Source organism: Suillus fuscotomentosus (genome assembly GCF_016647785.1).
Source record: "Suillus fuscotomentosus strain FC203 chromosome Unknown F5891scaffold_44, whole genome shotgun sequence".
In the NCBI taxonomy this organism is placed as follows: Eukaryota; Fungi; Basidiomycota; class Agaricomycetes; order Boletales; family Suillaceae; genus Suillus; species Suillus fuscotomentosus.
In genome coordinates this window covers 306,132-324,927 of record NW_024539556.1, presented here as the reverse complement: position 1 = coordinate 324,927, position 18,796 = coordinate 306,132, and the positions used below count along the sequence as shown (strand labels likewise).

Below are 18,796 nucleotides of genomic sequence, written 5' to 3'. Positions count from 1 at the left end.
AGTGCTTCCGCCGATGACAACACCATCAAGCTCTGGGCTTTCGAGTCCCGCCAGCTCCTCGCTTCCTTCGATGTTCATAATATCCGCAACCTTACCTTCTCACTAAACTCGCGCCAGTTAGCGTATGTGACATACAACAGAGATGATTACAAGATTTACATATGCAACACTCCACTCAATGTCCTTGCTCAGGCTGGTGTACGCATTCACCGCAAACGTCTATTGTTCGTGTCCTAACATTCTCTTACAGATCAGTGCACATAAAAAGTCGACCCTTAATGATTTTCTACATGTATGTATCTCATTCCTTTACTCACTACACCACTCATCCATCGCTATAACTGCAGTCTGACGCAACTCGTCGTCCTCCTGCGGGGCGCCTCAGACAACCGATAAGCCCGCAAAGACCTCCGCTTACAATCGACTCACAGCAACCTGTTTTTGCTCGCATCCGCAAACTTCTTCACTTCTCCCCTCGCACGAACGTAACACCCCCTGCCCAACCTCGTAATCCCTTAGATGTAAGTCGTACATATCGTTTCTTATACAATTGACTCGACTTTGGAACCACAGGTCCCTGCTACATTACCTCTACCATCCTCTCTCCCTGGGCGGACCGCAACTCAGTTTGATCACGTCAGTCTTCAATTTGTAGTGAATTTGCATAATGACTAGTACTGAGTGCGCATCAAGTTCGAAATGAGTTCTCTGCCTCGCCCCTCAAACGGAGTCACGCAGTTTCTACGGCAGCGTCTCTCATTCCTCGTGCCAAGACACAGTCTCGTGCCACCAGTCGTTGAAGTCGCACCGGGACGGAAGGTCACTGTAATGTAATGTCCTTACTTCTCGGTGCCTATTGCTGATCTGTGGCCTACAGCGACTTGCTGCTGCCAAACTACCGGAATATAAGAAAGTAGACGATACTCGACATCCGTCTAGCCAGCAGGCTACCATGCCGCAGGAAAATGACTCAGCTGATATCGATTCGCTCCCAGACGTGCATTGGTGCAAGGCATTCCTGTGCTATTATTCGTGCTGGTCTCATGGTAGACTGAGGATGCCTCCGCGATGGCGGTTGGAGCGGGTTGACATACCCCGTCAGGGTGACACAGCAAATAGCAGCCATACTGGTGCTCATGGTCGCAGTTAACTTTATGTACACTTGTCTACTGCTGTATCCTCCATAACTGATAGCTTCACTTATATATCAGTTCTACGCTATCTGCGATACTCAGTACATCTTCCAAATCCCACAACATGTGTGAATCGGATTATGATACTTACTCATCCTCACTGATCTGGTCAGGATCGAAATGACATCATCCTACATCATCACGGACTAGGTGAGACATTTGTTTCCGTCAGAATTCGGATGTCTCACAATTTTTCTCTCACATATAAGACGGCCGTCTGAATTGATCTTGCCTGCTTTCTACCTTCACTCGTTCAGACCTCCAACTTCATATAACGATTGTAGTATTCGATTGGACCACACTTCACCACAAATTTTGCGATCTAACGAGTCTCGAGCATGCGACTTAGACTACACGGCTGTCTTGGAATCGAGCTGGATACCGAGCCCCGCCTAACCATCAATCTCTTCCATGTCGATCTCCCATCCGATCTCCGCATCTCTAGTAGACCCGATTCTGACGATCTCGTTTATCTGGCGAGTTTTTGGACCATAAAGGCTCCTGTCCATCTGGGCTTCGAACTTCGATGCTTTTTCTATGGTATTCGATGACACAGTTCAAATCTGCAAACTTGGTTCGATCCAGTATGCGATCCAGATTCAACAGAACTCGCTCTCACCAGGTCAGGCTTCATTCGACCAAGAGGAGCATCTTTATTCCAACTGTTCTTTGTCCCTCGTTGGTTCAGCACAGCCCTTCTACTCTCCTGTTTACTATTCCACATCGATCTCCAAGTCGATCTCCGCTTCTTGTGTCTTTGTTTTGACGATCTTGTTTTCCCTTGATTTTTGTGCGGCCCCTTCAAGTTTCGATTGATCCCCGATCTTCTCGAGTCCACTTTGAGGCCCACTCAGCCAAGTCAGCCAATGTGTGATCTTCAGGCAACTTTTCGCATCTCCTTTTTTTGATGGACCTTGCTCGTTCGATGGCACGATGACGACTGGCCTGCAAAGAAAACGTTGATACTGGACGCTGGAATGGGCACGGACTGCAAGGGAACCCAAGGCCAAACCTCTATAACGGGAGGCTACGGCTCCATCTATCGAGGACCGACTGACACGCTACGCGAGACTACCGACTACGAGCCAGGACCCCTGGCGCTCCACACTACATTTCCCCCCTCCCCAAATGCAACCGTCCGCAGTTGCACAATGAAAGATGAATGTGCGGGAGTGCGAGGACCTGCTCCACGCCCTGGTGTAACGCTCTTCGTCGTTTGTTTTCTTTTTAAATTCTGACAGACGTCCTTGGCTTGTCTGAATTACCCGATTGCGTCAAATTCGTGATCATCTGAGACTCAGACAAACATCTCCAACGTTCGGACCCTGGGCTACTTTCATCTCATAACTCCTACTGAACTGCTCCCATAACATTTCCTTCCTTTCACAGTTTATCCTGGTCATAACCGTACTTTGCATCGATTCCGGATTTGGTCCGGTGGGCACTCCCTGTTGTGATAACTAGCTCCGGCATTACGTGCTAATCGAAACAATCGGTTGGCTTTCTACTGCTTTTGCGAATGACCCTTTAATTGTTGATTTTACAGGGGTCCCTTATACTAGACAGTGTTCGAAGCCTGATACGCCGGCCCTCGGTTTGCCCCATCCTTTTCTATGATCCTGCATAAGAAACTCGTATTAACTATATCGAGGTCGTCGCAAACATACATGGACAAGCCTCGATGGTCCTGGAAAAATGTAGGTATGGTAGGAGTTTGAGATACAACGTCAAATCGACTAGGAATGTGGAGGTATACGATGGGATAACACGTCGGCGGCACGATGATATGTGGTTAGGATTGAGGATTGTGTTTTGACACGTCAGTCTCTGCAACGAGTAGGTCTCCTGTGTGTAGGGCCGAATCGTTAGTGAAGTTCACCGTGAACTTTTCACAGGCACATACTACAAAATGGTCAGTTCCTCATCGATCATCGAGCATACTCAAAATTCCAAACACGAGAAGGCAGTAATAGGATATTCAGAAGCTCCCAGGCTAACAGCTTCATTGATACTTGCATCGTCGATGAGGCGCAAGTCCTCAAAAATTCCGTCTCAAATATATATGTATACATGAGTCACCGTTGCCTCAGGTTCGAGCACCAATCCTGATCGAAGGTAGCCGTTTCTTCCTTATTTTGGTGTCCTGTGGCGTCTAATGTTCACAGCTGGATGTCCGAGTCAATGCCACAGCACTTGTGGACACGGATATGTCCTATCAATCGACTTAGAACCTACTCTTTCTCCAATTCCTTCACGCACCGTCAAACTCATTCTCGCTAGTGAGAACTCTGCCTTTCCCTTACCCGCACTCTAGGTATCGTCTTGTCCGCAGTGTGACTCGGTGTTGCATGCTTTCTTGATCTGTGCACGTGTTGGAAACGTCGTCTATAGTGGGAGAGGCTGCGTGGGATTGACGACTCGGAAAGTAGGATTTGGGTAAAAATCTTCTGCGTCATTGGATGAAGGTGGCTAAGACTTATCGTAAAACACTCACTGTCTTCCTTCCCACCACACCCATTTGTAACACCACCCATTGCTTTTCAATTCTCCCTTTTCGTAGCCCCCCCAGCGTCTCGCACCATGAATCTGCTAGGCGTATCAGTGTTTAGAAGTTCAGAGGCATGACAGCGCACGTAATGAGATGGTGGTGACTGGCGCAGAGGAAGTGGATGTCGATGGTGCGTGTACGTTAGGAGGTGAGTGTTTGTGACAGAACCTTTGTGAGGATGTGAGTATAGGGTTCTTGGGTTACCTTGGACTTGGGCTCAAAAGCTATGAGGCATTAATTGGACGATTGACTAAGCGAGAGGTTCATTAGGACGAACCCCGTGTGGGGAATAGAGGCCCAGGATGTTTGGCGTTGGGTGGTCTTGTGAGCGAAGAGACCGAAGACTGCAAACGCTGAAGAAAAACGTTCAAAGTTGATCTGAATAAGATCTCAATCTTTCTCCGGTATAAAGAGACTTAAGCCAGATGATGGAAATCAAGCAACAATGTATACGGTACATATACATAATACGGCTCAGTATTGGACCATCAACTGACAACACCACTCCGCCGGGCAAACCCCGGGCCCATCCTGTATACCAAACAACAGTAAACACCGATCAAAGCAAGCAGAAGATATTCTCTTCAATCATTAACGATGGAGCTGAAACCTGCTTTCTTTCACTGAAACCCTCTTGATCTGCAGTAGCTTGAATTCATCAACATGAAAGGGTCAATTGCGTCAATTTTTCTCGTAGCTCTCACTTTGGCGTATCGTTTGTGTTGGGGTGTTTTCGGGCCATAACGATAAGCTCAGATCGTTCTTGGACTTGAAATACACCAACGCGTGTTTTATTGACATATCTCGTCGATATGCTACTGCTACTGTCCCATATGATCCAGTCAGTCAGGTTTGAGGTTTCACGATTCTCTGCTTACCCCGAGTGCCATTAGGGTGTTCTTGGCATTCCTGATCCTTGAGCGCGCACTCCATATGACCATGCTCCTCTAGACACAGAAATTACATTGGCATGCTGCATGCTCATATGTCACTTTCGCAAGCTGAATAGTTTTCTTACGATCCTACGGTGCCTGCCAACTCTAATCAGCTGTTCATAAGAATGTGGTACGTGTCACATTGCATTCTAACTTCGTCCTCACGAATTCTATCCAGGTAGTTGCCCACATCTCAAGTTGCTGTTCTGCAGATGTCGAGTCGAAGGGCTTGTTATGCAGATGCACTGGAAACAAAATCGAACTCACCAGTGACAACGATGTACATGTTACATCAGACCCGATGTTGATCAGTTGTTAACAAGTACGTGTCTATCACATTCTAGATGAACTCTCGCATAAATTGTATCTAGGCAGTTGTGCAGGCCTCCGGCTGTCATTCTAACGCTGGTCAGTTAGGCAACTTACTGTCAGTACGCAAGGAATTCAACTCTCCAGCACCAGCGATGCACATACCATACCATCTTCGACACCGACTCGCATTCTACCATCTCCGCCTGGTTAGTAATTTTGATCAACAATTTATCTTCTCCCCCTCTCCTCGCTTAAGTGCCACTCTCGTCATGCACAGCAGTTGACCCTTGATTACTTACTAGTTTAATTGGAGTACTTACCGTTTTAATGCTGATGATCTCCTTCATTGCAATCCTCGTGGTTCCAGTGGGATGGAAGCCCAGCATATGGACTCAGCCGTATTGATGATTTCCAGTATCCATGCCCGGCTGATAGTTTCCTGTACAACCCGACTGAGCTGACTTCTCGAACAGGCGCTATTTCAAGATGGACAGATATTCCAGGTCAACATCTGTATGGATCACATCTGTGTTTCTTTCGGTCTGCTTCAAGGTCGTCCATGCGGCTTCGAGAGTGGAATCCCTCCTGCGAGTCCATGGTGTAATTTCTGGGGAAGTCGAATGCGCCCCAAAGAGATGCTGCGCTTGTCCTATGTAAGCATGATGCTGAGTGCGTGAACAAATGCTGTGCAACCTAACCAAGTTTCCCACAGCAGTCGCACCAGAGGCGCAGCATTTTTCTAATGCCCCCGTGGAGAAGCACATACGATGAACAAAAGGATGCAGGGCACAATGCACAGCTGCCATATGGTAGGGTATATATGTGCAAAGCGGCGCCTAAGGCCGATAGCTGCACTCGCATCCAGAAATTCACCATCCCTCAAGCTTTTTGCTGGTAAAGCGCTGGCCTCTCGGTAACACCAGATTATCATCTGTATCCCCAACGCGGATAAACTGATGTTTGGCTTGACCAGGAGCCCATCTTCAAACCGCTGCCAGTGTCAATCATATCGCGCACTGATAACAGCAGACCTCACTTTCGCACCTTTGAACACTTCTAAAGGAATACCTTGCCCATACTACTTCTCGGTTTCGCTGACGGAGACACAGCCATGGTCTCTGTGCCGACGTCGAAGGCAGCTGCTACGACATCAATCCTGACACCGTCAATAGATTTGAAGGGTCACGGAGGATGGATTCGATCTATATCCTACTGTCCAGATGGCCAGGAAATGATCAGCGGATCTGATGATAAGACCGTTCGGCAATGGGATCTGAAGGCAGGAAAAGAGATTAAGGAAGCGCGGGGTGTTTGCGAGGGGAGGGTATGGGCAGTGGCAGTATCAAGGGATGGTCGATGGATTGTCACTGGTGGTGGGAATTGGAATAGTGCCCAGCTGAAAGCCTGTGAGATTGGGACTGGGATTGTGAAGACATTCGAAGGACACTCGGAGAGGATCAACTGTATTGATATCTCCATGGACAACACGCTGCTTGCAAGTGGGTCAGAAGATAAAACAACGCGGATATGGAATTTAGAGACCGGTAAACTGGTAACTGGTCCATTCGAGAGTGTCATTTGGGTGGCCGCAATTCGATTGTCAACAAACTCGAAAAGGCTCGCAGTGACGTCAAATGTGGGGAGGTCTTTTGAGGTCTGGGATGTCCAGTCACAGAAATTGGATGTCAGAGTAGGGGGATATGAGGTAGGAGGCAGATCTGCCCCAATGTTCTGGACAAACAACAACGAAACCTTCATGACCGCACTCAACTTCACTACAGACGATGATGCTAGTGCAATTTATGAGTTCGACGCGTCGACGCTGGAGACTGTCGGAGCTCCCTTTGAAGGGCACACCAAGGATGTCACCGGCCTAGCACTTTCATTTGACCACGCTCTCCTCGCCAGCGCTTCCTTTGACAACACCATCAAGCTCTGGGATTGCGAGTCCCGCCAACTTCTCGCTTCCTTCAACGTTCAAAATCCTCGGGCCCTTATCCTCTCACCCGACTTACGCCAGCTAGCTTACACGACAAACACCAAAAATGATTACAAGGTCTGCATCTGCAATACTCCACCTGACGTCCTTGCTCATACCAGTGTACGTATTCCCCGCAAAACATTTATTGTTCGTGTGTTGACATTTTCTTACAGACCAGTGCACACAAAAAGTCAGCCCGTAGTGTCTTACTAGATGTGCGCGTCTCATTCTTTTGCTCATTACACCACTCACCTATTGCTATCGCTGCAGTCTGACGCAACTCGTCGTCTTCCTGCTAGGTACTGCAAACCACCAACATCTGTCATACCTATGGCGCCAGGACCTCCGCCTCCAACAGACTCACAGCAACCCATTTTTATTCGCCTCAGAAAATTTCTTCACTTCTCTCCTCGCACAACCACAGGACACCCTGGTGGGAACGGTCAAACTCGTGATACATTGGATGTATGTCTTTTCCTCTTGTTTCTTTCGCAGTTCGTTCAACACTCGCACTGCAGTTCCCTGCTACATCACCCTTACCTCTCAATTGTCCTCGTGCAAACAGCCCTCCATCAACTCCGTTTCCCGGTGCCAGGGCCTTTTTTAATCATGTTCGGTCGTCGTCCGACAAGGGGAAGCAAAAGGCGCGCGAACCGAAAGGCACAGCTGTAAAAGTTGTCGATATTCCACTTGGACAAGCTGCCGACGTTTGTCTATAATTACGTTGAGTTAATGAATTCTGACCATGTCATTCACAAGGCCGATGTTGTCGGTGTGGACGACGGGCAACGGCCATATGTTCTCTTCTTTTGCCTCAGCTGGTTCCAGAAAAAGGAGAAGAAGCCGGAACCTCGGCAACTCTATGATGACGAACTCGAGGACGATGAAACGGACGAAGATGTTCTTGATACAGTCGCCCTACCTCACAGGTATATCAATCATATTTGTTCACAAAATTCATTCACTAACGCAGTCTTTTAGAGACCACCACGAAGACATTGAATTGAAAACAATGATTAGTCAGTCACAACTAGAAGCAGGACCATCTCGCCTGGTCGAAGTCGCTCTCCCACAGGAGACTGAGACCGCGCCGATAAAACCAGGTTGGATCACTTGACGATTAAACCGCAAGGGAGCGTCACCGTCTATTTCTGGAGGTGTAGAAGACATATTTCTCGTGATCATGCACCTCGATTGCTTGGTAAAGTGGCTCTCCCACTGTATTCGAGAGCTACGCGTGTCAAGACTATTGCTCGCATGGGAACATCTTCAAACCCAGTATATTTACTCCGTGGTGCGGGGTCGGCGAAGGAATTTCCATTCTTGCACTGCCAATGGACAAACTGATGGTGCTATATCTTTGTGAAGGCCGCGAACCGTTTTATGGGGTCACCAGATCTCTTTAGAGAGGTCTTCAAGAAACTGGAGAATGAGATTAGCGTCAGCACGTAATATTTCCCCGATCTAAATCATTATTGGGACATGAGCGAGCGATAAATATAGTAGAGACAGAAACATTCACCTTGAACGTTGAACACGATATCTAGCGCCTCGCGTATTCCATTGGCTTAAATTCTACCAGTCATTGGCGCGCGCAGATAAGGCAGAGATATCGATGCATCATGCTCGATTTCAAAGCGCTTCGTTCGTGTGTTTATTACAAGTTATAGGTTTCTAGAGTAATGCAGACAGGAAAAAAGCTAAAGGTAACGCAGATGAATAGCGAGGACAACATGAGGCGAGGATAACGTGAGATAGGCATGGTATCCAGAATGATATAAGAGATACGATGGAATAGCGTTCGACGATGAATGGTGAATAGCATGTGTGTGTTGGCAGATACAATATCATCAAAGAAAAGGATTCGCCCCTTATATAAAGTGAAAATTTATCCGAGAGGCTTGTACGAGTATTCGTCGGCGAGAAAGTGGAGTAGCAAGGCGTTCACCTCGGATGCGTGGGTTACAGTGAGATCGTGGCCACCATCGCTGATGGTGACGAGGTCGGCTTGCGGTACGAGACTGTGTATCATAGAAGCGTATTTATAGGGGACAGTTTTATCTGATGTGCCCTTTATTGAAAAAATCAGCATTATAGTGGCAGATCGATGGGCGATCTCTCACATGAATAAGCAACAGTTGGTTGCCAGAGCGTGCGAGCGATTGGAATGCAAAATGTAGGCCGCGAATAGGGCCGTCACGAAGAGAAGATGCCACAGCAGCGTTGTAGTGAGGGAGATGAGCGGTTTGGAGACGTACAATCTGAGGAAATAGTACTCAGTAGTTGTCAGATAGGTGGTCATGAAAAAACAGACTTCTTGTATTGGATTGGTTTCACAAGGTTCCGAGGATTTAGAGGTATTTGCAAGGAGACGCATGTAATGCTACGTCAAGGTCAGACGGGAGAGAAAAGGGAGCCGTCCCTCAAGCTTACTTGGAAAGGTGGGAGGGCGGACACAGTTTGCACGAGGGGAGTTGACATGAATTTTGCGGTACGAGAGATATCGCTCGACTATATTAGATAAGTTAGATTAAGTATTTGCCACGTTTGTTGCCGATTACCTCTATGATACCTGCTGAAGCAATAAGAGCGACTTTTCCATTTACCAAATGAGGGAAGTGGGCTGAAAATGCAGTCGCAACGCCACCTCCCTATTTGCAATCGGAGAAAGATTAAGCAGTAGATCAACGCAAGAAGACAAATTTACCATCGACAATCCAACAATGAATGCATTGTCCCACTTAACGTATTGCATAAGGAGCGCGAGTTGGGTGGTGTGAAGGGTGGTATCATAAGTTACTTGAGGGGCATCCGAGTAACCGCGACCATACAAATCTACGAGATCAATGGGTTCGTAACATAATGCGCATTAAAAGACAACAACACACCATAGAGAAGTACACGGTATCCTTGTGAGGCGAGTACAGGCGCTACGTCTTTCCAGACGATGGCCGGGATGGAAAGTCCATGTATCAAAACAATCTAGCAGTCATGATAAGTACATGATACTCGCGCACACAAAAAAACGCACATGCTGTCCGTCCTCCGGTCCTATGAGCCAATATCGCACCTGGGTAATGTACTGCGTCAGCACTTGAACACGAGAGCGCTTCAGCAAAGTACGTACCCGTCCTAGAGGTAAGTTGGCGTATGCACCTCCACTATACAAGTCCTCTGGATATACTTTCCACGATGGCGATGAGCTCGGAAGATGCGCAAGGGATGTATGGATGATGGGTAAAGTAGGTGGCCGCGGGAAATTGGCCAAGAGATAAACGGTAAGAAACAGTGGGGGAATGACTAGGGCCAGATGGTGAAATGGGGTTAAGCGCATCGTCGCTGACAACGATGAAGATATGCACAAGAAGGGTATCGCTGGAAGTAATTAATATCACGCACAAATCGCGTAAAACATGAAACGCACGTACGAAAGCCGTAGCGTTCTCCAAAACAGGAGCCGGCATAATATTGTCACATGACTACAGCTTATGCAGCTCCGACAGATCACGTGACGTGCACCGCGCGTTGGGTTGGCGTTGTTTGGCTTTTTGATTTCTTGCGGCCGACGACTCCTTGCTCATCGTCACCCACGACGACCACGACCCGTACTGACAAGGCCTCTCACTGCCAGTCGTGATGAGCAACGAATATCCACCCTTGGCTCTTGATGACCTTGTTCATATCATGTCCCTCTCCCCGGCGCCACCACTCGAAACACTGGATGACTCTCAACTACCCCTCCGCCCCAAAACTACATCTCCCAGGCCCCAAATCGACAATGGCATACGAGAGGTGCGCATGAATATCACGGACATGCATGATCTTGATGGAGGGGAGAAAGAGCTACCCGATATGGTGCGTTATGTTTCGTTTCATACCATCACAGGACGTTTGACTCGAATTTCATATCTATACTAATAGGTGGTGAGGGAAAGTGGTGTCGTGAATCCTGACCCAGAGCAAGTCATTAGACAGGCTGAGATTATATCCTGCCTAATTGTCCAGCGCGATATACTTGTGCGACAGGCAGAGGAGCAGAGATTGCGGTGGAACTCAGAGAAGGATGGTTGGGCACGGATGGCCGAAGCACTTATTACACAGCAGGCCAAGCACAGGGGCTCGTCTGACAAGGATGAAGTAAGTCATTTTTCTCTCCTTTTAGAGATGTTGGTTTAGCAAGACTGCATGGTCGTCTTGATAAATCACTTTTCACGCCAATGACTCGGCCACGATGCTGCTGGCAGCAAATTAGTTTCATAGACATGTAAACAAATCATTACACTTTTTGTCGTTCTCCTTGCCCTTCTTTCTTTAGATTACCAGTAACTAACTTTGATTCAGGAGCTTGAGCGACAACATGCTATAACTGAAGCAGATAATCGAAGTCTCCGCCAACGAGTGAGCTCGTCCTTCCATCATGCATCCCTATCGCTGATCTCCCACCAGCTTCACGAAACTCAATCGCGTCTCTCCATCCTCGAAGGTGAATTATCCCGCCTCCGCCCCTTACTTCTCATGCAACCTCTTGCATTAAATGGGCATGCCACCCTGAATCAAGTGCCAAAGGCTCGTCCACACCGGCGGAGAAGGAAAGATCCGCCAACTACTGAGGATGAAGACCCTGGCCCCGATCCTTCTGACGAGGACCATCCAGGAGACCCTGAGGATACGCCTACAACCACGCCAAAGCAGAAATCTCGTATAGCTGCAACAAGTCTCCATACACATCTTTCCAAGCGCCAGCACTCTCAAAGACGTGCTCCGCGAGTTCTAACTGCGGATGCAAGAACAGAACACTTGCTGCTAGCGGCAAAGAGAATTGGAAAACAACGTGCTGGCATAATGGCTGGCCTCACACAGGCCCTGGATAAGCGGCGAGAGGAATCAACTTCAACCATTGTTGCTACCCCCAAGACACCAAAGCGCACGACAGCTGTTCCTCCTGGGCCAGGGTACGTCTATCTTAATAGTTCTATGCGCCCAGGTGCTGTGCCGGTGCTTGTTCCGGCATATTCACATCACCTGCTACAAACCCCAAGCTCTTCTAAGACAGCGGCTTCGGCATCTTCCTCCACCCACCAACTGAAGAAGCAGCAAGGTGCGCGTACCCAGAACCCACCAACGCCTCTGGATTCTCTTTTGAGTGCAGCAAGGTCAATGATGGATAATGAGGAAGATGAGGAAGAGACTGTCATTGGCACGAGGCGTTCACGATCAAGCGATATACCTGACAGTCCTGTACCGAAACGCAGGAAAATCGTCGCTCGGGACAAGGTCAGTGCGCTCAGAGAACAAACGAGAGATCAAGGTGCAGGACAACCAAGCAATAGCTTAGCTGGCTCCAGTTCAACTGCTGTTGGCAGGGTTAGATCGGGACTGGATGTTCTAGCTGATCAAGCTGCCGCATTCTCTTCGCAAGATCAACAGAGTCAATTGGAACCTCACTCACTGCCTAAGGGTAAAGGAAAGGAGAAGGCTTCCACGATTGCTGATAAATCCCCCGACAATCAGCTGAGAGAAAAAAGCAGGTCAAAGAGAAAGCAGTCCGTATCTGACGTTGCGCCTCAGCCCCCTCGGTCCCGTCATCCCTCACCTTTACCCCGAGCAAATGCAGTTGACTGGGGTTCTGGACCGCCAAATCTACGTCCAGTTCAGTGGACCGAGGGACCTATACAAGTTTCGTCAGAGGACCACGGTTCTACCCGTGAGATCGCAGCCGCCTCTCAGCCTATAACAATACCCCCTACTCCTCCTCCACGACCTGACTTGGCTGATCAAGCGATACATGATACTCCCAGCAGCGCGGCTACGCCACCGCGTATTCCTCTCGCTGAGCCCACTCCCGATCCCAGCGTGGATACGCCCCCCAGTCAGTCCGTACTCCTTGATCCATTTCTCGTACCTTCTTCTCCTCAGAATGAAAGCTCCACCGGTGTGGCCTCGTCATCTGCACTACACCAACGGGCAGTCACGGCCCCGATTAGTAGCTGGGGAGATGCCCCGTTTGATCTGCAAGCTCATCTGCGACACGAGACCGCTCCTGGAAATACTAACGCAGGGAGCGCTGATTCGGTTGCTGATAACATCGGACCGAGTTCTGGTCCCGCAACTGGAATTGAATCTTTAGCAATCACGAAGAACAAAGAGGTCACTAGGGTTGTGGGCCAAGATGTCCCAAAGAGGCAGCGAAGTCCTTACGTCAAGTGGAGCAAGGAGGAGGATGATCTACTTGCTCAGGTCAGTGTTCTGTGATTATACAGCAGCCAGATCATTGACACGTTTTGATAGGCTGTTGCCAAATACGGACAGAAATGGGACTTGGTTCAGAAAGCGTTGCCATCGAGGGGATATCACCAAGTTCGGCAGCGATGGCTTCGCAAGCTAGGTACGCTGCAAAATATTCATTACTTGCTCCCGAAGCTTATCCGGCTCTAGGGGTCTTCGACAGCAAGCCAGACTTGTCTTCATTCCAAACTGGTAGCTTCCCATCTGCCTCGCGTTTAGGAGAAACGCCAGGATCACCTGTTACAGCTGAACCTCCTCCAAATCCGAAGCTAGGACTTGCTCCTTTGAGCAGTGAACTTGCTTTTTCGTCGTTTTTATCTGGAAGAGCGGAAAGTCGATCGTTGTAGCAAAATTATAGTTGCTTTGGTAATTGCTGACACTATTGTACCTTACTGTTCATTACTAGTGGCACCCGCCGGTCATAGTGTAATTGGTAATTGTTGTGCGGGTATTATGTAGCAGTTGCTTGATTTTTATCGGAATGTAATGAAGAACGCGACATTTGGGTGACTGCGAGTTGTGCTACTGGCCGCGGCTAATTCTGGGCATCGTGGAGAGAAGGGCAAGGTCATTTCTTGGTGGCAAGCTGCGAGCAGAAGTGATTCCAAACTTTTTACTAGAGTCCGCATGGATTTTCTTGTTTCACCTCCCAGTATAGTATCCACTCTGTAGTACTGCGTAATCATATCGATCGATGGCACATATGAGTGCTGGCGAAGTACGATAAACAGCAAATTCCTCCGATCCTACATTAGTACGCTAACAATTAAGTTCTTGAGCTTCATAATGAAGACACGAAATAACGAGTCCAGGTCCGAGTCCATATGACGAAAATCACTCTCCGGTGTCCACCGTTTACACGATGTTCACCGTCGCGTTGCGAAATTCGAGGAATGGGTACCAATCCGCCTACAAAATCAGCCTCAGACGACGAATGAAGATAAACACTGAATATCTCGTACCCCAATGAGGCAAAAGTGCGTGAGCGTAAAGATAGCAGGACCCTTTGCAAGGTAAGATGGTATGGTCACGGGTGAAGTTCTGGTAGTAACCATTAGGAGGTCCATGGGCCTGCATAAAGATAAGATCCTAAACCGTCTGCAGGGTCGGGGCATGAACCGTTCTCGCAGTTAGCGATTCCTAAGGCAATGCCAACCTGAACGGTAGATTCCTAGGATCGAAGTTGTCAGAGTGACGCATGATGCTGAGAAGCGAACCAACTACCAACCGGTTGAATAACCTGAGCGGTCACTTCCTGACCGGGGTAGAAGTTGTCCCCATTCTGAGGGAACCCTAACTCGATCGTCTAAGCCAAGGTGGCGGATGTCCCTGCAGCAAAGACAGCTATGCACTTGAAGAGCATGTTAACGAGAAGTTGACTGTGAGGGTTTTCAAAGGCGGTTTCTATGTCTTGCTTGTATGGCGGGTAACTTTATACCCAAGGTGGCATTATCTACAGCAGAATTGAGTTTCAAATGATGGATATACTGCGTCACGCATTGAATCATCGGACGGCTTGAGGAAGAACAATAACCAGAGTGAGCGTAAATGTTTAATCTACGTGCGTGGGGACCTAGGTTGGTCAGGGTCCGAGCCTGTTGCGGTAGAATTCAGTTCCGTATGACTGAATTTGTGATAAGCTCACCTACTAGAATGTACAAAGTAGTCGGATGTATCGGACCTGCCTTGGCCTGAAATCCAGAGGGTCAACGCCAAGGATGTTGAGTGAGGCCATTTGGGCCTGTCAGAAGTTCTAGCTATAAGTGAACGGAAAACAAATTCAGCCATGTGAGATTGAATTCTACCTGAACAGCCTCGGGTCCTGACTAACCTAGGTACCCGCGCCCTCTGATGCTAATTCTAAAGCTGAAGGAGTAGTCTCTCGGAAGGTTGATACATCATACGAAGCACTTGAATCGCCCTACACCATTCAAGTACTATCGTGTCGTGGTCAGAACAGACTCGGAAAAAACTGGCCGCCAAGTGTTTCCAAACTGGGAAGCCCCTGGGCGCCAGAGGCCGGGTTCAACGCCCATCACCAGTACCCAAAGCTCGCCTTCCAAGTAATTAAAAGAAAGAGGGAGAATCCAATTCCCGTCACTGCCGCAGCAGAATATTAATGACGAAGTGGGCTGCAGGAAGAGATGCAAAGACAACCAAGTTATGCCAAACACAGCCATCAATGAGCATGTATATATATAGGGTCCTGAGCGTAAGTACTCAAGCATTTCATGTGGATCGACGACCGTAGATATTACTGTAGTGGTGTTTGACTCAAACTTTAAAGGCAGACTGAGTACAGCCTACTAGCTCATACCTTTTCGAATTCGCCCCACGACGTACTTTGTACGAGTTCAGCAAGACCGGCTTGTGGTTAGCATGCATCATAATTTGCATGTATTCGTGTACAGTATGTCATAATGATAATACATAGTAAGGGTGAAGCTGCAACGATTCAAAATACCCAGAAAGAAAACAAATAATGTAAAATACACATCATTCAACGACTCGCCCGGAGCCTAGGTGAAGTTGTAAGTTTCATCAAGATGGTTGATACAATATTCAAGCAACTCTTCCGATGTCATATTGTCCATTGGGTGAACACCACTCTTCTCCGGGCTGTCGGTAGACTCTTCCAACTGCTCGTCCGAAGTCGAACCAACAGTTCCATAAAGATCGTCGTCAAGCGAGCCCGAAGCCGAATCGATTGTTTCTTCAGGATTGTTGACCGACTCTTCAATCTGCTCACCAGAAACCGGTTCGCAAGCTGCTTCGATGTCGAAAAAATCGTTGAATCCCTCGTCCCAACCCGAATCCGTAGTCTCGTCAAGACTGTTGTCGGACTTTTCCAATGACTCGCTCGAAGTCAAATCGGCAGTTTCTTCAAAACCGTTAGAAAAAGATCCAAACAGCTCGTTTGAGGTCGAACCTTCGCAAGTTTTTTGAAGTATCCCGTAAGTCTCTTGCTGGTTGTTGGAACAAGAGTTCGAAAAGTCCCCGTCATTTTCACTAGCAAAAAATCATATATCAGCTCCAAAGTCACATTTCAAGGCCTCGTAGTACTTACGCCTCGTAGTACTCTAGGGATGGGGACCGAGACCTGACCTGCGGGTGCCTCTTCCATTTGGTATGGTCTTCTATGCCAGCGCGTGGCACTGCAGGCACGTTTTCGCACTGCGACAGGCAGCACTTGTAACGGACCTCACCGTTATTTTCGACCAGTTCCTGATGAAAAATAGTCAGCATGATAGTTAGAACCAAATACAAAATGGACCCACGAAATCGAGGTAGTCAACAAGGGGGTGAACCGTTTGCTTTTTTCGTGGGGGAGCATCATTGTCATCCAAGTCCACTGCCTTGCGCTTTCCGCGCTTGACAGCGCTCTCCTCAGCGTCAGCTACTTGTGCTTGTTCCTCCGGTCCTTGCTCCGAATGCGTGTGGTGGAAAGGTTGTGCCGAGGGGGGTGCGGAAGGATGTTGAGGCGGCGCAGCCGCTGGCGGTACACCCATACCCTGGAAGGCGGGGGGATACCCACCCAAATGGTATGGAGGAGGGGGAGGGGGAGGGACTGGGTTTGTCGGTCCGGGGAGTTGGCCAGTTGCATGTAGATATTGTTGATAACAATATACGTAGACCTCCGGGGGGTAAGGCCTGAACCGCGAGGGCACAAGTGGAGGCTGGGGCATCATTAGGGGGTAAGGATGTTGAGGTGGGCCTTGGACTGGCACTTGACCCGTTTGAATCGGCTCCTGGTCCTGGTACATATTTAATTATCTAGTATAGTTGAGATGAAGTGTGTATGGCGCGAGGCTCCAGCCTGTGGCAGGACGAGGTGAGTGACAGAAGGCGAAGTAAGTATACAAGAGTAACTCACAGTACACAAGTTAGATGGTAGATGCGGGAAGGTAAAATGCGATGGATGTTGAACAGGAGGAAAGAGACGCAAGTTGCAGTATTTAAACTGTTGAAGCAATCACTACTAGCGGATGAATCCGTTGCGCTTAGTCTTAACGCTTTCCGTGCTTTGTGGTGTTGTGGCCAACAAATTGTTACCCCAGGCCAAGCAATACAGATACAAAGGAATGCATCCACTGACCTTGATTCCGTCAGCAGACAATAGTGTAACACGCAGGCCACCCGGATATTCCCCGACGCGAATGTGGATGTGTTCAAATGGGTATTTATTCAATTATTGAGCACGACGCGTTGGATCTTATCGAATCCAGGGTATTATTCCTTTGGCTGGGTATGTTCTTCGTGTATATGTTCTCCACACGTTACCGATAGACTTAATATTACCATCCGAAATTGCATATTCGAGATCTATCAACAAAATACATTAAATATGAACACATTAGACAGGAAGTCGCAATTATTGATACTAACGATGTAGGTATATGGCCAACCACCAATAGAAGGCTGCGTCTTCGGGTTGTCGGGCACAAGGCACCAGGACATTCGATGCGAATTCCACACCTCAGCGACCCATGCAACCACTTACTCACTCCTCTCACAAGAAGGTGGGCCATTGTGCTCTTTGGTAAGCACCTCACGTTACAGTCCGGCGTATGCTCTCCACATCCACAGGCGATCTGCGTCCGGAGAACATGTCAGATCACGTCAAGGGACTATGTGAGCGAAAGTCACAGACGTACCGTCAAGTCAAGCGAATAGCTGTCTGATGAATCGCCTCGCGGATGTAGTAATGTCCTGTGAGGCCACCGAGCACCTGCGGGGATTGTGGTGAGTGCTGGTTATTGACTTCACATTTGATTTCACTTGGAATAGATTGACGTAGGAAGACATCGTGTACTCGTCGTGGACTTGGACATTCCTACAACGGATCGAAGTGTTCGTAGTTCCAAGTCCCAATGAAACGGGAAAGACGATGTATAAAAAATCTGCGCAAGCCAATGGGATTTTTCCGCATGTAGTGAGTGTCCGCAGTATCAGGTATCTGACTCAGGATACGTGGTGAATAATCGTGACCTTCAAAAACACATATCCATCAGAAGGTATTTTCGGCGCGCACTACGTTATCGAAAGCGTGCAAACATACAACTGACTCCATCCTACCCAATGTAACACTGACTATCAAGAATCAAAATTAAAATGCTTACTGTGCTCCCGCGTTAGGTGCAACACTTGGGCCGAGCGCGTCGACATCAAAGCTTAAGTGATTACGACGACCAACGCAGTCGAGTCCCATCTTGACCACCTTGCAGATCCCTACCGTCACCGAGTCAAAACCTGCGCCCGTCCCCATAAAAAACTCGACGCACCAATCAACCTCGGAGACATTACAAGGTTCGCTTCCGAGGATATAGCCTTGTCCACGTCCTGCAACTCGATGAAGATAAAAACCAGTTTAAAATTCGCAAGGACAGAGGCTGGAGATGGATGGAGCACGATGGATCAAAGTTGAGGGCAAATTCAAGTGCGTTCTGTTTATATCTCCTCTGAGTGGACTGAACTATGTTTATATATTAGCATGGGCGTCTATCAGACGATTATTCTCTATAGTCAAATATCAGTTCTGTGG

The 18,796-nt window shown here is 48.2% G+C and overlaps 7 protein-coding genes across 7 annotated transcripts; 4 read left to right on the top strand and 3 right to left on the bottom strand.

Annotated features, from left to right (window-relative positions):
• The first annotated feature begins 7,601 nt into the window (after positions 1–7,601).
• F5891DRAFT_1174572 (uncharacterized protein) lies at positions 7,602–8,277 on the top strand. The gene is made up of 3 exons (XM_041365670.1): positions 7,602–7,676; positions 7,729–7,898; positions 7,951–8,277. The coding sequence occupies exons 2-3, from the start codon at positions 7,733–7,735 to the stop codon at positions 7,974–7,976; spliced, it is 192 nt and encodes a 63-aa protein (XP_041223315.1). The 5' UTR covers positions 7,602–7,676; positions 7,729–7,732; the 3' UTR covers positions 7,977–8,277.
• Positions 8,278–8,568: 291 nt separating this feature from the next.
• Positions 8,569–10,393, bottom strand: F5891DRAFT_1047229 (Alpha/Beta hydrolase protein). The gene is made up of 9 exons (XM_041362346.1): positions 10,097–10,393; positions 10,001–10,039; positions 9,858–9,951; positions 9,677–9,804; positions 9,531–9,620; positions 9,403–9,480; positions 9,284–9,352; positions 9,093–9,230; positions 8,569–9,040 (listed from the first exon to the last, which is right to left on the bottom strand). The coding sequence occupies exons 1-9, from the start codon at positions 10,301–10,303 to the stop codon at positions 8,858–8,860; spliced, it is 1,026 nt and encodes a 341-aa protein (XP_041223314.1). The 5' UTR covers positions 10,304–10,393; the 3' UTR covers positions 8,569–8,857.
• A 139-nt stretch (positions 10,394–10,532) lies between these two features.
• Positions 10,533–11,333, top strand: F5891DRAFT_1047227 (uncharacterized protein). Its single transcript, XM_041362345.1, has 2 exons — positions 10,533–10,824; positions 10,891–11,333. Exons 1-2 carry the CDS (start codon positions 10,606–10,608, stop codon positions 11,143–11,145), a joined length of 474 nt encoding a protein of 157 aa, XP_041223313.1. The 5' UTR covers positions 10,533–10,605; the 3' UTR covers positions 11,146–11,333.
• Positions 11,334–12,027: 694 nt separating this feature from the next.
• On the top strand, positions 12,028–12,228 carry F5891DRAFT_914587 (uncharacterized protein; the record flags this gene model as incomplete). Its single annotated transcript, XM_041373686.1, has 1 exon — positions 12,028–12,228. A coding segment is annotated over one exon (201 nt), but the record flags the coding sequence as incomplete, so codon positions are not given.
• Positions 12,229–12,903: 675 nt separating this feature from the next.
• F5891DRAFT_956733 (uncharacterized protein) lies at positions 12,904–13,601 on the top strand (the record flags this gene model as incomplete). The annotated part of the gene is made up of 3 exons (XM_041375425.1): positions 12,904–13,206; positions 13,258–13,354; positions 13,405–13,601. Coding segments are annotated over 3 exons (597 nt in total), but the record flags the coding sequence as incomplete, so codon positions are not given.
• Positions 13,602–15,622: 2,021 nt separating this feature from the next.
• On the bottom strand, positions 15,623–16,849 carry F5891DRAFT_1047223 (uncharacterized protein). Its single transcript, XM_041362344.1, is given in 4 exon segments — positions 15,623–15,643; positions 15,660–16,263; positions 16,322–16,479; positions 16,533–16,849. 3 exon segments carry the CDS (start codon positions 16,761–16,763, stop codon positions 15,774–15,776), a joined length of 879 nt encoding a protein of 292 aa, XP_041223310.1. The 5' UTR covers positions 16,764–16,849; the 3' UTR covers positions 15,623–15,643; positions 15,660–15,773.
• An 18-nt stretch (positions 16,850–16,867) lies between these two features.
• F5891DRAFT_1047219 (uncharacterized protein) lies at positions 16,868–18,124 on the bottom strand. Its single transcript, XM_041362343.1, has 6 exons — positions 18,034–18,124; positions 17,910–17,983; positions 17,760–17,846; positions 17,267–17,350; positions 17,129–17,215; positions 16,868–17,064 (listed from the first exon to the last, which is right to left on the bottom strand). The coding sequence occupies exons 3-6, from the start codon at positions 17,781–17,783 to the stop codon at positions 17,029–17,031; spliced, it is 231 nt and encodes a 76-aa protein (XP_041223309.1). The 5' UTR covers positions 17,784–17,846; positions 17,910–17,983; positions 18,034–18,124; the 3' UTR covers positions 16,868–17,028.
• Between the last annotated feature and the right edge of the window lie 672 nt (positions 18,125–18,796).